This window comes from Mastigoproctus giganteus, chromosome 1 (assembly GCF_048544385.1).
Source record: "Mastigoproctus giganteus isolate SK-2022 chromosome 1, ASM4854438v1, whole genome shotgun sequence".
Taxonomy (NCBI): domain Eukaryota; kingdom Metazoa; phylum Arthropoda; class Arachnida; order Uropygi; family Thelyphonidae; genus Mastigoproctus; species Mastigoproctus giganteus.
In genome coordinates, this window is record NC_143575.1 from 100,435,517 (window position 1) to 100,455,598 (window position 20,082).

Consider the following 20,082-nt stretch of genomic DNA (forward strand, 5'->3'; position numbering starts at 1 on the left):
GGACATAGGTCTATATGTACACCTCCTGACACATCTCACTTAAAAGAAGAGAATTCACTGGAACCAAGCTGCAAGACTTCCACATAGAGAAAAGCTTATAGTAGATATAAGCTAGTCTGTAATCAAGTCACAAAGGAGGTTAGCCAGGCAAAGGCAGATAACAAGAAATCTTTGGCAAAGGATGCAAAGAAAAACAGCAAAGACATCTTTACTTATGTAAACTCTAGAAGGATGGGAATAAATTAGATTGGTCCAATTGATATCAATGGTTCGATATCAAGTGGACCGACCAACTTACAGTGGACTGTTAATGATCCTGCTCAGGCAGCTGACAAACTGAATGAGTATTCTGCATCTACATTCACACAAGGAATTCTGTAGAGAAGTGGTGACCAGCAGTTTATTAAAATCTAATAGGAGGCTAAATGACTTTGTAATAACTGAGCAGAAAGTGGAGGAGAAATTGTTGAAGTTAAACGTAAGAAAGGTGCTTGGAGTGGAAGGGATCTATCCAGTTATATTAAGGGAGGCAGCAAAAGAAAGCAAACTCAGCCATAATTATGAGAGAACCCTTGGTTTCAAGGGAAATCCCTATGGACTGGAGAAGTGCAAATATATTATAAGTTCACAAAGGGGATCAAAAAGAAACATAAGTAATTACAGACCCATTAGTTTAATTTCTATTACAGGGAAAGTAATGGAGTCGCTGGTTAAAGAAGCAATGCCGGATCATCTAGAATTATAGTTCAGACATGCATGTGTTTATTAAGAGGAAATCTTACCTGACCAATTCGATTGGATACTATGATGTAGTCACAAAGGAACGGGATAAAAAAAAATTATTTTGATATCATATACTTGGATTTCAGTAAAGCTTTCGATGCTGTTGCACATAAACAGCTGCTGTACAAATTGGAGCAGTACAGCATTATGGGAAAGTTGCTGCTATGGATAAAAGAATGGTTGAGTGAGTGAAGACAGAGAGTGGTAATCAATGGACACTGCTCATCGTGGACTAATGTTATTAGTGTAGTTCCGCAAGTTTCAGTGTTGGGACCATTGTTATTTTCTATATTTATCAATGATATTGATGAAGGTATAACAGGCTTAATGTCCAAGTTTGCAGATGATAAAAAGGTTGGCAGGGTTGTTAATGACAGTAACAATGGTATGCTGCTGCAACGGGATCTGGAAAAGTGGGGCAGATGGCTTAGAGGTGGCAACTGAAGTTTAACATTGACAAATGCAAAGTACTGCATATGGGTAGAAGTAACCACAGAGAAACACTCAGGTTAGAGAATCAAAAAGACTTGGAGGTAAGTGTGCCATCAGATATGAAGTTTTCAGAGCAGTGCAGATAAGCTGCACTGTTCTGAACACTTCATATCTGAGTCTTGTCAATGATATACAGGAACTCTGCTAGGAGTGATAAGGAGGTAATTATCCCTTTGTATAAGGGATAATGGTCCGGCCACACCTTGAGTATTGCATACAGGTCAGGAGGCTTCATTTTAGGAAGGATGTAGAGCTGCTAGAACGAGCACAGAGAAGGGCAACAAGATTGGTGAGGGGAACAAAGAGATGATCTTACGAAGAAAGATTAAGGTTCTGAAAATTGCAGCGTCTGGAGACTAGGCACCTGGGAGGTGATCTGACTGAGGTGTAAAAGGCTTTGAATGGTTTGAGCAAGCTCAATGCAGATGGGATTCTTCCGCTTGCTCAGATTTTATGCACTTGAGGGGGCACACTCCTACTCTCAATTTTGATCTCCCAATGCTTATGTCACACCAAACTGACTCGACACTGCACTGTCCAGCAATGTCGACTGGCTTCACTTCCTTGGATTTTATGTATTTCTTAACTAATAGCATAACCCCTCCTCCCTTCCTACCCTGTCTATCCTTTCTGTAGACATTGTACTCCCCAAATTCCAGTTCTGCATCCCTTATATCTGTGTGACACTACGTCTCTGAAATCGCCACAATATCTGCCTTTGATGTTTTGAGAAATACCTCAAATTCATCAAATTTATTTACTAAACTCGTAGCATTGGTGTACATGCAAGTATACATGCACCTGTTCTTTTTCTTAGCTACCCTAACACAACCTATGTGTTTATTTGTACCCCAATGATTCCCAGCAGTCTCTGAAATATCCTGCATCTTTTTTTTCCAGGCTGCGGCTCATTCCAATAGAAGCAGTGCAAGAATCACTTTCACCTCTGCCAGTGCTACTGTTAATCTATTTGAAGTAAAGAAAAACCTAAAGTAAAGACAATTAATACTGTCTTTACTTTAGGTCTTTCAGTCTTACCTAAATCTTCACATGACATGATGAGGCGACAGAAACGTATGGAAACAGCTGAATTAAGAGAGTGGCATTTATGTCCATACAGTGGTCAATAGTAATCTTGCCATGGTCTGGTTTAGTTGGTGTCCCTCTATTTATTAGCATACATATTTTGTACTTGATATTTTTATGTACTATCTATGCAAGTTTCAAGATGACAACATTTATATGCACTTTAATTAAGCCAGTGATGTAGTACCATTCTAAACCCAGTTTCAGAATTTTTTTTTCTTTTCTTTTTTTTTTTTTTTTTTTTAATTCTGTTATTTTTTTCCATTTCAGCTAATTTTTAGATAATTGTTATTATTAGGTTTGGTTTGATGTATTTGCGGTTTGTAATTTTTTTTGGAAAGATGGTTTCATTGATTTGGTTGTGATTAAAAGAGTAATGGAGTATGCAATCAAGAAAAACAATAGGATAGAAATATTGGGGATTAAACCTTTAGGAAAATAAGGTAAATGGGAAGCAGGATTGCTTCCCATTTACCTTATTTTCCCATTGTATTTAGGAAAATAAGGTAAATGGGAAGCAGGATTTAAAGAGAGAGAGAAAATGATTGTGACAAGAAATAGATTGTATTTGGCAAGAAAAATGGAACCATTCAGACATGGGCTGTGTCATATATGCTTTTCTGCCTGAAGTGAAGGGAATTAGAGGAATAGATAGATGGCCAGGCTTGAGTCTGAATGGCTACAATGATAGTAACTGGGCAGGGAATGAGGAAAAGGTTGGTGGAGTTGGGAGTAGAAGGTGATCCGAGGTGTGTATGTGGTCACATTGAAGATATGGATCATATGTTGGAAAGTTGTACTAGGTACATAGAGAAATATTTTTCTTTAAAGTAGACTCTGACTCACACCCACAGTGACTTATGTAAGAATAAGGTCTGGTATGAAGCTTTTTTGGACTATGCTAGAGAAGTTAATGAAATAAGAAGTATAAGGCTGAGAAATTAATGGATTATATATATTGTAAATATGTATATATGTAAACAGAATTTTAAGGGTTTAATTGCTCTTTGCACTGACGCAAGTTTTATTTATATTAGCTTTTGCTGAATTTAAAGTTTTATGTGAATTTACAGTTTGTGGAAAATAGAAAATTATAAAATTTAGAAAATACAAAAATATTTTTAGTTGTATTTTGGCTAACAAGAATCATAATAGCTTGTAGTTGAATGCATTACTGCCCCTGCCACTCCCCGGGGCAGTAATGCATCCCCGAAACTTGACTTGTCAAGTAGGGTGAAGACGACTAAGGATCAATTAAAGTTAAAATTATAGATTACAGAACTTAAGCATGGCTGAGCTGTTGCTCAGGTAGCACATTATACAAGTAGTGTAGGTGTTAGTGATGATAATGTCTTTTCCTTCTGTCTGCACAGATAGCGCAGTGGTATCATCACCGTCCTCCTCCCCACACTGGGTGGAAAAGGTCCGGGTTCGAATCCTGTCACTGATGCGAGAAACTTTAATGGGCTTTTTTCACTCTGTGGCTGAGTTAATCAATCTCAGACGTAGATAGCAAGGTTCCCCCCTCCCCAAGAAACTGGGGTTTTTTCATCCAGCAAAACAGGCAAATCAGCCAGAGAACACATGCAATTTACAGACACAATACACATGGGTATATGTAAGAAATTACCAAGTGACCCTAATATAACAGTTTGGTTTTTTCCTTCTGTATATTAATGATGCTCATCGAGTCTCAGAGACCAAGAGAGGCTTGGAGGGAAAGTCTCCCCATCCAAATCTTGCACAAACTTGCTTCCCTCTTGATCGCACAAATGATCAGTTTCTGCTGCATGCACTTTCTATAGATATTTCCATGGGTGGTTAATTATTATCGTTAATTATTGATCTATCTCTTAAGACTCTTCACTTCCCATCACATGGATGTTCAGTATTTGCTGCATGCCTTTTCTATAGATATTTCCATAAACACAGTTCTTCTGAAGTGGCATCTATAATTCTGCCACTCTCTCTTCCAAATGAGTTGAAACACATGCCTCAATTGGTCAGCATCTATTCACTGTACAACTCAAAACTTACACAACAAACTTTTCTTCTTTCTCATTCATTCCCTCTACTCCTATTCTATGGAACAACTTCTCTTCACGTGTATTTTATGAAAATTACAATTTACAGAAATTCCAATGTGAACAAGAATCTTCTGCCTTCTAAATCCATACATGGTACTGAAGTACTATAAGTTCTAATACCTTTCAAGTTTGGTTTCACCAAAAAAAAAAAATACTCTCATCTTCAGGTATCAATTTGATCAGTTCATAGCTTCATTTGTGAAAAACATACCTGACATACCTGATTTAAACAAACTCCTACTTCCGTTTAGCAACTGGCTAAGAATTGCTGTTAGGTACAACACAAATTGCACATTATAACTTTCCTTATTTCCTAAATTACTTAGAAGAATAGAGAAACATTCTGAAGTCCTTATTCCCCATTTGTTTACAGAGAAAGCATCTTATATTTCAGTTTTGCCAGTTGATATTACTAAGAAAATGTGACCCTAGCTTTTCCTTAACTTCATTGCACTGTACTGTTTTTTAGAGTACAAAATACTCTGTGAAACTAATGGATTTGTACAACAGATCAAGTTTGAAGCAAGAGGAGCACTGGAAGTCTCAGTTAGAAATGATGGAAATTACGCTACAGAAACTGCATAGTATTAACTCAGTGGTTTTCAACCGGGGTGCCACGTAATTTGGATTTAAGTTACTTAAACTTATTATTATTTTTTAATTTATATGTTTATTTCATTATAAAAAGGTATACAGTATCTTTTTAATTTTCTGTTGATCTATAATTGATGTTTACTTAGTACCTCTATATAAAGAATAAAATTATATACTGTATATATATATATAATTTGTATTATGAAACGTAATTTTTATAATTATATTATTGTAATAAATATCATATAACATATATATTTTTTAATATTATATATATATACAGAGAGAGAGAGAGAGAGAGAGAATCGGATCTAACAGGCAGAAAATTGAGTAGGGGTGCCACAAAATAAAATAAATTACTTAGGGGTGCTGTTATTAAAAAATAGGTTGAAAACCACTGTATAATTAACTCATGACCAATGCAGCAATAGGGCATGGGCTGTTGCACAACAGGTGGATGTTTCCAAGGAAGCAATACAAAATGTGATGAGGAAAATTTTTGTGCCAGCCACACAAAAGAGCCCCTAATAAATCCAGATATTTTCTCTTAAGGGAAAATTTTTGTTATCTAATGATCAGTTCTATGTACACTTGTGTGTGAAATTGCTAATGGCAGAATATGGGCCAGAACATAATTACAAGCAAACTTCATCATAGCCTTATGAATTTTTATCTTTTCTACAATCCCCTCAATGCTACTTTAATGACAGGAGAACTTGTTCTTTGTAGCAGACAGCATGACCTCAATGACTCCAAATTTACTGAAGAAGATATCTTTTATAATAGTATCATTGAACTTTTTATAGTTTTGTTTTTTGATTCACTTTTATAGGAGTATATCCTTCATTGTTAACTAATCTGAATGCAAGATCATGCAGTACAGTATATTAATAAAAATAACTTAATGTTATGTTCAACTATGGTGGCTCTGCATTATATTTGTTTCAACTTTTACTAGACTTAAGACTTATAATAAAGCAAGAGAATCTAGAAACTATGGAATAATTTTAATATAAGCCACAACATATCAAAATTTAACATGTTCACTGTTTCCTGGATGCAAATATGCAGCTTTGAATTTTAATCCAATGGGAGGGGGAACCACCCTACTTTTGGAACTTTTTCTTCCAATTTGACAGAAGAAAAACCAGAAATTTTTTGTCAAGCAACCTTCACTGGAGGCTGTTTAATTCAGTCATAGTGAGAAGAAAGCCCATAAATGTTTCTGCCATTTCCAATCCAGATCAACTCAATATCACTGTTCTCAATTCCAGACCAAAACCATCATTGGAAAAGTCAGCAGTGAAAGTGCCAACTATATAACAGGATTATACCTAAGTAATTATTGATGATGAGAGGGGTGAAGTGGAAGTGGTTATTTTTTATTTATTTATTTTACTTTAATTTTTTTGGCTGATGCTGCATAAGCTTGCTTTCTTGCATCAAATGCCTCTACTAATGCTAATGCTAAATGAGGCATCCAGCCAGAATATCTATCATAACTAAATTCTAATCTGTTGTTACTCAATATAGTGTAAAAGGATTGCTCCCCCCCACCTTTTAAGCTGTCAAAGAGTTGTAATAATGTTGATGTTTACAATGAACACTGCTAATATCAGCAACTATTAAGCAAGGTGTATTCTCTTGGGTTTGGGATAGTCAATCATGCTGATTCAGATAATTTAGGGGAGTTCCAGTTGTACCTGCCCCATTAAGAAGAATATGTATGGCAAAGGCTTGTATGGACAGTTATTTGTTTAGACCTAGCTTTTTTGTTTGATCTACTCTTTCTGCTAGGTTTAAACCTAGCAGAAAGAGTGATGTTTACACTTCAGCATTGATGCTGAAGTGTAAATTGAATCCCCCTACAGTTAAGTGGATTTGCTGAATAACTGTACCACAGTCACTCACTGTTAATTCTTGACTTGTCTGCTGTGTTTTCGGTATTGTGACTTCACCATAGTGCGAACTTTTTCTTTTTTATCAGTGGGTAATAACATTACATAAGCAATCCCACCCAGCCATTCTGGGTGACGTTTTCCATAAACGTCACCCAGAAAGGCTGGTATTCCGTTGTCTTCAAGTGTTATTTCTACTCTGTCAAAAGCCTTTTTTTGTTTGGGACATAGACTAGGGCTTATTTTGGAACTACACATCCCAAAATAAGCTCTAGAGTCCTGTAACACTGCCCTGGATTTTAAATTTCTCTTCATTATATGAAGAGAAATTGAAAAGAAATTTATATTAACTGACTCTTCAATTATATGTCTTTTGCATGGTGAAGCTTAAAGTAAGCCAACTCTTTTTTAAGTTATGGTGTTTGCCAGCACCCTCAAATCTGAAGTGTACACATACATTGGAAAACTAGTTTCAGAGGAATAATCCAGAGATATCTTAACAGCTATCGTGCTTGAATAACACTTTATTTCTCGAGTAACCCGCTCGAATGTACAACTACCATCTAATTTAAATAAAAAATTAAAAAAAACTCAGTAATGACTTGTTTGCTCTTTCTTTTACTATCATCCTACCCTTTTGGCAATATCCATTAATGGTCATTAAAGTGAGTGAATCTTAAATATAGATGTTTAGTAGCTTTTTAAAGGATATTTACTACTTGGATACAATCCTGAGCGTAAGCTCCGTTGATGGAACTGTGATAGATCTATCCTGGATAAAAGAGGTCCAAGACAGCATTTTTGGGATCTCAGTGAGTCATAGTTCAAATAATTTTTTTACTAAGATTGTTTTTTTTTTTTTTTTTGCATGGAAGTCTTCAAGTGGGCTTGATGTAATTTTTGTCTATTGATAGTGAAATTATTTTGCTTCACTTTAATATGATTTCTTTATTAAATATGTAATAAGTCACCCATATCACTGAAGGTGAGACTGATCTAATTGTTAATACAAGTAGATCATATTAAAAAACTTCAATAAAATTACACATACCTCACATAAAGCAGACATGTGATTCAGTAAACCACAAGGGGCACCATCAGGTGTATGAACAGGACATAAAAAACCTAAATAAAAAAATTATTATTGAATAAAAGGAACTATGATAATACAAAATTTTTCAAGTAAATGTAACTGACAAGTGTAATCAGAGATTAACTGACTTTGACTGCATTAAAGATCAATGTCCAATCAATTAATAAATTTTCAGTCAACTTTAAATAAATATAGCACAGTGCCTAATTACTTTAATTAATTACTATTAATTAAAGTAATTTACTGCTTCTTTATAGTAAGTAAAGTATACAGTAAATTATACTATACATAATAAAATAATTATAATACCTATGTATTATAATCTTTTTATTAGCATTAGTTGAGGCATACAATGCAAGAAAGCAAGCTTATGCAGCATCAGCCAAAAAAAAAAAAAAAAACCACCCATTTCACCCATCCATTTACTCCAAATGCCTGTCGAGCTCACAGCCTTAAATTAACTTCATTTAACTTCCACAAGAAATGGAAATCTGTTCCAGCAACCAACTACTCGCTGCCTAAAGGCAAATTTCCGCACATGTATTCTTCAACTGTCTTTCCTCAATTTGAATCTATGCCACCTCAGGTTCTTAATCTGAGCAAGAGGAAGAATCCCATCAGCATTGAGCTTGCTCAACCCATTCAAGGCCTTGTACACCTCAATCAGATCACGTCGTATGTGCCTAGTCTCCAGGAGCTGCAATTTCCAGAACTTAAGCCTTTCTTTGTAAGAGCACCCCATTGTTCCCCTCACCAATCTTGTTGCCCCTTCTTTGTACTCATTCTAGCAACTCTACATCCTTCCTAAAATGAGGCCTCCAGACCTGTACACAGTACTCAAGGTATGGCCTGACCATTGCCTTGTACAATGGGATAATTACCTCCTTGTCCCTGCTAACAAAATTCCTATATATCATTGACAAGACTCCATGACCTGCTCTGGAAACCCATCTGCAGTGCTCAGGGAAATTCATATTTGACTGTGCAATTACCCTAGGTATACAGTAAACCCCCGCTATTCGCGGGGGTTACGTTCCTGAGAAATGTCGCGAATGCCGAAAACGCGAATACTGAGTTATGGCTCCCATAGTAATAAAGGGGTTCAGTTCCAAAGCATGAAATATATAAGAAAAACTAGTCTAAAATTTTGTCTATGTATGTATTATATGTACCTTTATAATATGACTACGCACATAGACAGTACATAGTGAAATGCAAGCATGTGGCATCGAAATGAAAATAAGAAACAATTTAATATTAAATGTAATGTTTATTAGAAATTTCAAACCAATCTTTCAAACCAGCGCCTTTGCTAGCAAAAAAAAACTTATCCCGCCAGTGCTATCACCAGTTTCGCTAAAGTGTTGATAAAGGAGTTTTGCCTTTTCATGAATGATGAGTGAACTTAACGGGATTTTATTTTGAGTTCGGTCTTCTATCCACAGATTTAAAGCGTTTTCCATTTTTTCTAATTTAACGTCACGAGTTACAGACCAAATTTTTGAAGCAATTATCGCGTTTTCACGGACACTACGGCGGATTTTTCTTCCGATTTCTTGATTGATCGTACCGTTGACTCATTGATTTTATAATGTTTTGCCACTGAGGAGACACTTTCACCATTAGAAATTTTGTTTAATAACTCAATTTTATTCGCTAATGTCATCACCTTTGATATTTTCACATTTCCCTTGTTATTTGTAGCCATATTTTTGTACTGGTTAGAAAGAACTTGTCCACAATAAAGTCACTTTCGTCCGTTAACATTCTCGAAAAAGTCTGTTTTACACTGCAAAACGGTAGTTTTATCACTTTTGTAAGCATATCAATTTATAAGCATATAAATTAAAAATGAACGACGAAAACTTCCATTACAAGCGCATAACACACACTGAACAAGGATTAGTGAAACACATCCACGCTCGCGATTTTGTCACCCCTCTCTCCCCACCCACTGAGCGCTGTTTTGACCGGGCAAGATAATTTTAGCCAGGCCCATGTTTTTTATGGCGGTAATATTCACGGCGCTTTAAAATTCACATTTTTTTAGGTTTCATTTTATATTAAATCAGCGATCGCGAATACGCGAAACCGCGAATACAGATACCGCGAATAGCGGGGGTTTACTGTACTTCACTCTCCACTTCCCTGAGTGTAGTACAGTTGGTATGTGTCTCTTGGATTACTACTACCAATATGCAGTACTATGCATTTGTCGATATTAAACTTCAGTTGCCACTTCTCAGCACATCTGCTCAACTTTTCTAGATCCTGTTGCAGCAGTGTACTGTCATTAGTATCATTAACAACCCTGCCAACCTTTGTATCATCTTCAAACTTAGACATTAACCCTGATATACCTTCATCAATATCATTGATGAATACACAAAACAAGAATGGGCTCAGCACAGAACCCTGGGGAACTCCACTAATAACATTAGCCCATGAAGAGCAGTGTCCATTGATTACCACTCTCTGTCATCTCACACACAACCATCCCTTTATCCATTGTAGCAAATTTCCCTTAATACGCTACCACTCCAATTTGTACAGCAGTCTTTCGTGTGTAACAGTATCAACAGCTTTCCTAAAATTCAAGTATATGATATCAAAATTATTTTTTCATCCAGTTTCTTTGTGACCACATCATAGTATCCAATCAAATCGGTCAGATAAGACCTCTCTAAAAAAACCCATGCTGTGTCTTATCTGTTACTGCAGTCTTGTCTAGATGATCCTGCAATGCTTCTTTAACCAGTGACTCCATTATTTTCCCCAGAACACAAGTTAAACTAACAGGTCTATAGTTACTTGTGTCACCTTTTGATCCCACTTTGTGAATTGAGGATACATTTGCACACCTCAAGTCCATGGGGACCTCCTCCGAATCCAAGAAAACTCTCATAATTATGGTTAAGGATTTGCTTACTTCCTTTGCTGCCTCCTTTAATATAACTGGATAGATCCCGTCCACCCCAGATGCCTTCCTTACATTTAATTTCAACAATTTCTCCTCCACTTTGCTCTCAGTTATTACAAAATCACTTGGCTCCCTGTTAGAGTTTGATAAACTTCTGGCATTCCCCTCCTTGAATAACTCCTCATGTGTGAATGTAGATGCAAAATGCTCATTCAGTTTATCAGCTACCTGAGCATGATCATCAACAGTCAAACCATCTTTATATTCTTTAATATAAAAAATACCATGAATAACCATTATATTCTTTAATAATTATTAATTATTAATATTCTTTAACTATTATTAACAGATTTTTCTTAAAATCTATCCATTAAAATTAAAATGTGTGTATTCTTTGGATGAGGAAAAAATGCATTTTTTAAAGAGGCAGGTAAAAAATTTTGGGTACCGCTGATGTCTTTGAAATTTCTCCAATCTGCTTTCCCATTTTTCCAAATTAAAAAGAAAACAAAAAAACTAAAGAATCTAATGCCTGATAGATGCTTTTCAAATAATTCTCCCATGTTAGCTTTTAATGATTAAAAATCTGGTTTTTCTTCTAACTTCCTAAATACAGTTAAATGTTTATTTACTGTAACAGTTCCTGTATATATATATATATATATATATATATATATATATATATTAATGAGTATGGAAGGTAATCATTAATACACAGACATTAATAAACTGTGTTGATGGGCTAATGCACTTGTGGTGGCAATGGATGCACTATGTCCATAATGTGTTGTATATCATATTTTTATAATATTATGGGGAAGGTTACAGTAAGATAATCATATTAAGATATATACCTAGTAAGATCTATAGAAAATACATAGGATAATATAATGTACAAAAGTTAGTATACAAAAGGATAAAATACAAAACTTATCGTTGCTTACCCACAATCTAGGTGACTTCGTCTGGGGACAACCACCCAAATTGAAAGTAAAACAGCGATAAGGGGGGTTCTCTGTTTCTGTGATGATCAATATGCACTAAGTTGAAATCCATTTTGAGGTTGAATACCCAATAATATAATTTGATGTAATATAACATATAATAGAAGTTTGTTTAAATAAATTGAATTATCTAAACAATAATATAATAAGAAAGAATTTTAAAAATACTACATAGTGCTCATTGATCATCGTTGACCTGAAGACGATAAAGGATGTGACTTTAGAAATTAAGGCATAATGCATATTTACCATGTCCAAGCTAATGAACCACGTGCAGCCCATACTGTAGTCAAAAAGGAAATGGTATTGTGTGTGTAATGTATGGCCTTCTAGTGAGAATTACCATGTGGCAACCCCTGTATATTGGATGCAGTAAAATGTGTCAATGGAGCCTTTTCCCTCTTACTATTCTCAGCCTCATGTTGTTTGGCATTACAAGAATGCAAAATGGGATGATAAATGAGATTTCTATTCTTCTTTTCCTTGGTTGGATTACAGTTTTAAATCTTCTGATGTCAATGTTTGCTTAGACCATGTCAGTGAAATTATTCTTGTAGGGATGAAATCCTTTATTCCAAACTTAACCAGAAAATCTCATCCTTTATACCTTGGATTTCAAATAAATGTGCTAAGGCTGTTAAAGACAAGAATGTTGCATGTCACAACTGGCTTGGATCCAAAACTCCAGGTTCATTTTCTGCCCACACTAAAGCTTGCAACAATTGTAAAGCAGTTATTAATCAATCCAAACTAGATATTGAACAGTCCAAGAGTAGAAAACTTGCTTCGTGTCCAAAAGGTAATTGAGTATCTGGTCTCTTTCCAAAGCTAGTGGCTGCAATGTTTCCCCAGTGATGGTCTATTGCCTCTTAGCTAAAGATAAAGGTGACTTACTAGCATCTTACTTTTCTTCTAATTCTTGTATTGCCAATCTTGGTAAACCATCTCCTACTATTTCAGGTACACTCCACTCAATACTTCCAATGATCTTCTATTATAAAGATGTTGAAAGAATTTTGAACAATCTTGATTCTAAGAAAGATACTGGTCCTGATGGTATTTCTCCACTTTTTCTCAAAATCTGTGCTCCCGTGTCCTGCATTTGCTTTTGTTCTTTGCTGCCTTTTTATACTTTCTTATTCTACTGGTTGAATAAGAAAGTTTTTCCTTCTGCTTCAAAATTTGTTCATATCCAGCCAGTCCCTCAAAGGGATGACAAGTCCCTCCTATCCAATTATGAACTTATTGCACTTCCCTCTACTCTTTCCAAAGTAATGGAGAAATTCATTAACATCTTGATACCTTCCATCAATGATTGGCAGTATGGATTCGATCAGTGTTCATCTACTGATGATATCTTAGCTTACATTACCCATCTATGGTCAAATTCAATGTAAAACTTTGGTGAAACTCAAGGCTCTTGACATTTCTAGGGCTTTTGATTGTGTTTGGCATAAAGGTCTCTTTAACAACTCCCATCTTACAGATTGCCAACTGTTTTTTTGCAATTGGGTACGCAGTTTTCTTTCTCTCTGACCACTCTCTACAAGTGATGGTAGATGGCTCTATGTCTTCTAACTTCTCCACTAATGCTAGTTTCCACAAGGTTCTGTTTTTCCCCTTACTCTTTTCCACGTATATTAATGCTCTTCTTCTGCTGACTGAAAATCCTATCCATAATTTTCTGATAGCACACTTCATTCGACCTTCCAGTTTGAAAAATCTTGCTCTGTGCAGACAGCTTTAATTTTTCAAACGTTCATCACCAATTCTTTAATGGTGATCTCCAGGTAATTCTCCAATAGGCAAAGACAACTTGATTAGGCTCAATCCTTCTAAAACTCAGTCCTATCTTATATCTTGAACAAATGAGTTTACAGCTCCTATCACATATCTGTGTTAGGGATTACTCTGACTTCTAATCTCTCTTGGCATAAGCACATCACCAATATTGCTTCCTCTAGATCTAAAAAACTGTTTTCCCTTTCACTTTTGGCATTAAAACAACTACTCATTCTATACAAAACTCCAATCTGCCCTACAATGAAATATTGTTCCCACATCTGGAGTGAGCACCCAAAACCTCTCTCAGGCTTCTAGAGTCCATTCAAAACAGGGCACTCAGGATAATTAATGACCCATCTCTTACAAAGAGTCTCTCTCTCTCTCTCTCTCTCTCTCTCTCTCTCTCTCTCACGCAGAGATATTGTTTCCGCTGCACGCTTTTTTATAGATACTTCCATGAGCACTGTTCTTCTGAAATGGCTCCTGTAATTCCTTCTTCCCTCTCTCTTCTAAATCAGTCCAAACAAGTGCTAAAACAGTCAACATCCATTTACTATCCACCTCCAAACTCATAGAACCAACTTTTCTTCTTCTTCATTTATCCCTTCAACTTCTGTTTTCTGGAACAACCTTCCTACACATGTATTTCCTGACAATTACAATTTACAGAAATTCAAGACTATTCAAGTCAACAAGCATCTTCTATCTTCTCAACCTTCAACCCATGCACGTTACTAAATACTATAGATTCTAACCTTTTGTGTTTGGGGGAAAAATGCCAAATAGAAATAAATACACTGAGCGATCACTGAATTATGACCACCTACCTAATACTTTGTATGTCCTCCTTTTGCCCTTAGTACAGCAGCTATCCGATGTGGCATTGATTCAACAAGATGTCGGAAGCATTCGGGAGGTATGGCCAACCAAGCTGTGTGTAATTCAGTCAGCAATGCAGGTATGTATGGAGGTGATTGGTGTATCCAGAATACTGATATGCCTTTCCATAGCATCAAACAAGTGCTCTATGGGATTGATATTGTGGGAGTTCAAAGGCCAATCGATATGCTGGAAGTCAGAACTGTGTTCCTCAAACCATTCCTACAACAAGTGCCTGATGGCTCGGCGCATTGTCATCTTGGAAGATACCATCGCCATTCGGAGGAAAAGTGTAACATAGTGGGGTGTACACAGTCAGCAAGCAGTTGATGATAGTGGAGATCAGTGATACGTTGTTCCACATGCACTAAGGGTTCAAGTTCTGCCAGCGAAACATACCCCACACCATACAACCGCCTCCACCAGCCTGCACTTTTGATATCATGCATGATGGATCAAGAGCCTCATGTTAATGCCAAATCCATACACGACCATTCACAGTGTGCAGTAAATAACATGACTCATCCGACCAGCACACCTTCCAGTCTTCTAATATCCAACTTGAATGTTCCTTGCACCAGGCGAGTCTTTTACACAGATGAACCTTGGTTAGGAGAGGATGCAGTAGGGTCGTCTGCTGGTATAGCCCATATGTGCGAGCATGCAATGAATGGTCATTCCAGATATTGTTCAGGGTTGGCCCATGTTGTATTGAGTAGTCAACTCTTCAACAGTGTTGTGCCTGTTCACCTGTATGAGTCGTCGGACCCGGCGCTCACCTCTAACATCAACCTTTCGCCAACCTTTGAAGTTTTGCCGTCGGGTCATTGTTTGACCGTTTTGACAGGTCCTGGTACATTTTAACAATGGCAGCTCTCGAACACCCCACCAGTTCAACCGTTCAGGAAATCGTGGCACCAGCTCGCTGAGCACCCACAATCTGTCCTTTATCAAAGTCTGATAAATCCTTCCTTTTACCTATCGTGCTCGGAATTTTACTTCCTACTGAACCACTGACACCTTACTATGTTATGTAGGTTGACTAACTTCGCACTCTCGTGCCTCACGTGGTCAACGAGTTGCATTCAGTTTTCATAGGGGTGGTCATAATTCAGTGTACATCATAACAGAAAATATATTTTTAGCCTTAGAATTCCAACTGAATGATATGAAAAAATGAGCACTAGCATTAGTAGAGGCATATGATGCAAGAAAGCAAGGTTATAAAGCATCAGCGAAAAAAAAAAAAAAAAAGAACTTCCCATTTCAACCATCAATTCACTCCAAATGTTTGTCTAGTACTGCCTTGAACTTATTTAAGTTGTCGACATCCACTACAACAGATGGAAGTTTGTTCCAACAATCAACCACCTGCTGGCTAAGGCCAAATTTTCGCACATCTCTTCTACAACTGTCTTTCCTCAATTTGAATTTCTTGTCCATCAGGTGAGTAATCTAAGCAAGAGGAAGAATCCCATCAGCATTAAGCTCGCTCAATATACACCTTAAACAGATCACCTCAAAGTTGCCTTGTCTCCAGATACTGCAATTTGCAGAACTTTGGTCTTTCTTGGTACCCTTTATTTCATTCACTAATTTTATTGCCATTCTCTGCACTCATTCTAGCAGCTCTACATCCTTCTTAAAATGAGGCCTCCAGACCTGTATGCAGTACTCAAGGTCTGGCCTGACCATTGCCTTACTCAAAGGTATGATCACCTTGTTTCTGCTAGCAAAATTCCTATATATCATTGACAAGACACCAACCATGAGCTACTCTTGCAGTCTGTCTGCACTGCTCAGAAAATTTCATATCTGACTGCACAATTACACCCCAAAGTCTTTTTCATTCTCCACTGCCCTGAGTGCAGCATCACACTGTTGGTACGTAACTTTGGGATTACTGCTGCCCATACGCAATACTTTACATTTGTCAATATTAAACTTCAGTTGCCACCTCTCAGCCCATCTGCTCAACTTTTCTAGATCCTGTTGCAGTAGTGTACTGCCATTACTCTCATTAACAACCCTGCCAACCTTTGTATCATCTGGAAACTTGGTCATTAACCCTGATATACCTTTGTCAATATCACTGATAAATACAAAAAACAACAAAGGACCCAACACTGCAGTATTGTCTAATTGATCCTGCAGTGGTTCTTTAACCAATGTCTCCATTATTTTCCCCGGAACAAAATGTGTGTGTTATGGGTGTTTAATGGGGCATAAGCTACACTGGCTACAGTGCACCTCCCGGAACAGAAGTTAAACTAATAGGGCTGTAATTACTCGTGACACATTTGCACATCTCCAGTCCATGGGGACCTCCCCCTGAGTCTAAGGAAGCTCTCATAATTATGGCTAAGGGTTTGCTTACTTCATTTGCTACCTCCTTTAATATAACTGGATAGTCCCATCCATCCCAGGTGCCTTTCTTATGTTCAACTTCAACAATTTCTCCTCCACTTTGCTCTCAGCTATTACAAAATCATTTAGCTCCCTGTTACATCTTGATAAGCCTCTGACCTCCACTTTCCTACAGAATTCCTCATGTGTGAATGTAGATGCAAAATACTTATTCGGTATGTCAGCTACCTCAGCAGAATCATCAACAATTGAACCATCGATATCAAGTGGACCAATCTGATTCATCCCTTTCCTTCTAGAGTTTACATAAGTAAAGAAGTCTTTACTGTTCCTCTTTGTATCCTTTGCCAAAGATTTCTCATAATCTGCCTTTGCTTCTTATAGAAAAAAAGTTCCCTGACTACTATATGGCAAAATCTTGTAGTGAATTTGGTGAAACCAAAACTCTATGAAAAAGTGAGAAGTCTTGCTGGCATTTCACAGAAGCCATGCAAGGAGTGAAAGGCAGTATACAAACAAAACATGATCACTCACATGGCATCTGTTAAACATCAAAATATAAATTTCTCATAATTCATAGTAAACTGAAATGTAAAAATAAGATAATGTGTAATCAATTTAGAGAATACACAACCCTGTATTTGGCACCCGATATGGAAACAAAGGATTTGTTTTATTCCCAAATAAAAAAATAAATTTAAAAAAAAAAAAAAAAAAAAGAGAAAAATTTAAAAAGTGTTGTTTGTCAAATGCAATAGTAGGAGAAGGCGGTTTGTATAGTTTGTGGCCTCAATATGAAAAGCTAGTGGTGCAGTGTTGAACATTTCTGTACTTAATGTATAACATTTCAAATAGTAACCCACCAAGTTTCATGCAGTTTCAATAAGGTTTTTTTTTTTTTTTTAAATTATAAGTCCTGAAGTCAACAAAGTTATATAAACAAGGAAAGAGGCACAAAATCAGTTAATGCAGTTATCCAATATTGGGGGGGGGGGGGAGAGATTAATGCCAAAAGCAATTCATGGGGATATGGTTACAACATTGGGGGAGGATGCCCCTTCCTATCCCATAGTTAAGAAGTGGGCAGCAGAATTTAAATGGAGGGAGAGCATGGAAGATGATTCATGCTCTGGAAGACGTGATCGTCCATCACCCCAGAAGTTGAGTGTGCTTGATCTGGTGATGAGTGATTGACCAGTGACAGTTCAGAACATTGCCAGCAACTTAGGAATCTCATCAAAATGTGTGTACCACATAATAACAGGTGTTCTTATTATGACAAAGGTGTCAGGTGCCAAGTTATTGACAGCAGATCAAAAACACATAAGAGTGTTAAAGTCAAGTGAACATTTTCATCGTTTTCAAACAGACCCAGCAAATTTCTTTGTAACGTAATTGCGATCATGAATGAGATGTGCATCCATCACTTACAGCTAGAAACAAAGGAACAGTCCAAAGAGTAGAAACATAACTGTTCTTCCCATGCATTTTTCACAAAAGAAAGCCAAGTTAATTCCTTCTGCTGGCATTGGTTTCTTGGGAAGCTAATGAAATGTTGCTATTGGATTACATTTACAAAGGCCAGACAGTCACCGGAGCATATTATACTGAACTTGTGAGGCATTTGGATGAAAACATCCAAGACAAATACCGAAGAAAACTCAAAAAAAGGAGTCTTGTTCCACCAGGACAATGCACCTGCTCACACGTCTGTCACTGCCACGGCTATCATTATCCAACAGGATAATGATAATGTGTGCAGCTTTGAAATCTTGGAATACCTCTATATTCACTATATCTGGCACCATTGGAGTTTCATCTATTTCCTAATTTGAAAAAATACCTGGCTGGCATCCATTTTCCCACCAACAGTAATGTCACTACTGCAGTAAATGCAATCCTGGAGGCTCAAAAGAGAAACTTTTTTCATGAATTGCATCATTGGTTGAGAAAGTGCATTGCTCCACAGGGGACTACGTTGAGAAGTAACACATTCCCAGACTTCTCAAATCCCAACTCAGACCCCAAACTTTTCGAATGCCCTTCAGAGCTACAGCAGGTTAAAAAAAAAATTTTAAAAGATTACTTACATACTATTCTAAGAATAGAGTAGAATTTTGACTTTAAAACAAGTACTGTAAAGTCTATGATCAAAAGTAAAACATGCAGACTCAAGCAGACAGTCCAGCCATCCATCATCCACTGCAGTACTTCTTTACAGCAATTACTACAGTGATCTTGTGTATAACTTGTACACTACTTGCTGTATAGCAAGTATCATTACCAGTATACCATTTTTTTAAACGTAATATTTAGAATCAGAAAAATGTTCAAATTAACAGACTTGCTTTACATTAAAAACTTCAAAAAAAGACACAGGATATGTTTTTACAGCTAAGCCTGTAAAAGTATATCCAATCCAATGATGCAAAAGCAATTGTGCTACAGCCTGTGATAATGAAAAATTCTTTTATCCTGTCATCTCATTTTCCATGGAACAACAGTCTTGTTCTCTTGTTTTCCATGCTAAAACATATTCTCCTTTTTTCTTTCTCTACCAATGCATTTTTCAATTTAGTTTTGGTTACTGATTAATAACTTCACCTACACTAATAGGCCTACGCAACATTCATCATATGTCAATGGCACTAGTTGGTCAAATTAGCTATTTATTCAATTTTATTAATGTTTTAACTTAACTCTTATTAATTAAATTAGTTAATACATATACAAACACACCTACCCCAAACTTCAGGAAATAGTTTTCTTGCAGCTGTGGTTCTCATTTCGGCAAAGAATGATCCTCTATGCACACATCGAAAATGAGACAAATATCGCCAGTAGTTCAACTTTTCTGCCACTACAGTCAATCCACTAGACTGCATTAGCCCCAATTTTGTTTGGGCTTTTATGTTTCCAGAAGCTAGTAGGTACTCCATTGGTCGAGAAATATCTGTCACCTGGGATGCACTGTGGTTCATAATGGCTAAAAACAAAGTAAATTCATTAAAAAAAAAACAAACAATATACCATTATTACGTGTTCTTTAAAAATTATGTACAAAAACCAATGGAAGAATGCATAAAAGACTTCA

At 36.6% G+C, this 20,082-nt stretch overlaps 1 protein-coding gene across 2 annotated transcripts in view; it reads right to left on the reverse strand.

Moving 5' to 3' along the window:
* Positions 1-20,082, reverse strand: part of Polr1B (RNA polymerase I subunit Rpl135) — a 332,313-nt gene that overhangs the window by 160,019 nt on the left and 152,212 nt on the right. For both annotated transcript variants that reach the window (XM_090381414.1, XM_090381406.1), the window contains 2 exons: positions 19,732-19,974; positions 7,992-8,065 (listed from right to left, as the gene is read on the reverse strand). In XM_090381414.1, coding sequence (XP_090237540.1) covers positions 7,992-8,065; positions 19,732-19,974 — 317 coding nt within the window. The remainder of the gene's footprint in view (positions 1-7,991; positions 8,066-19,731; positions 19,975-20,082) is intronic.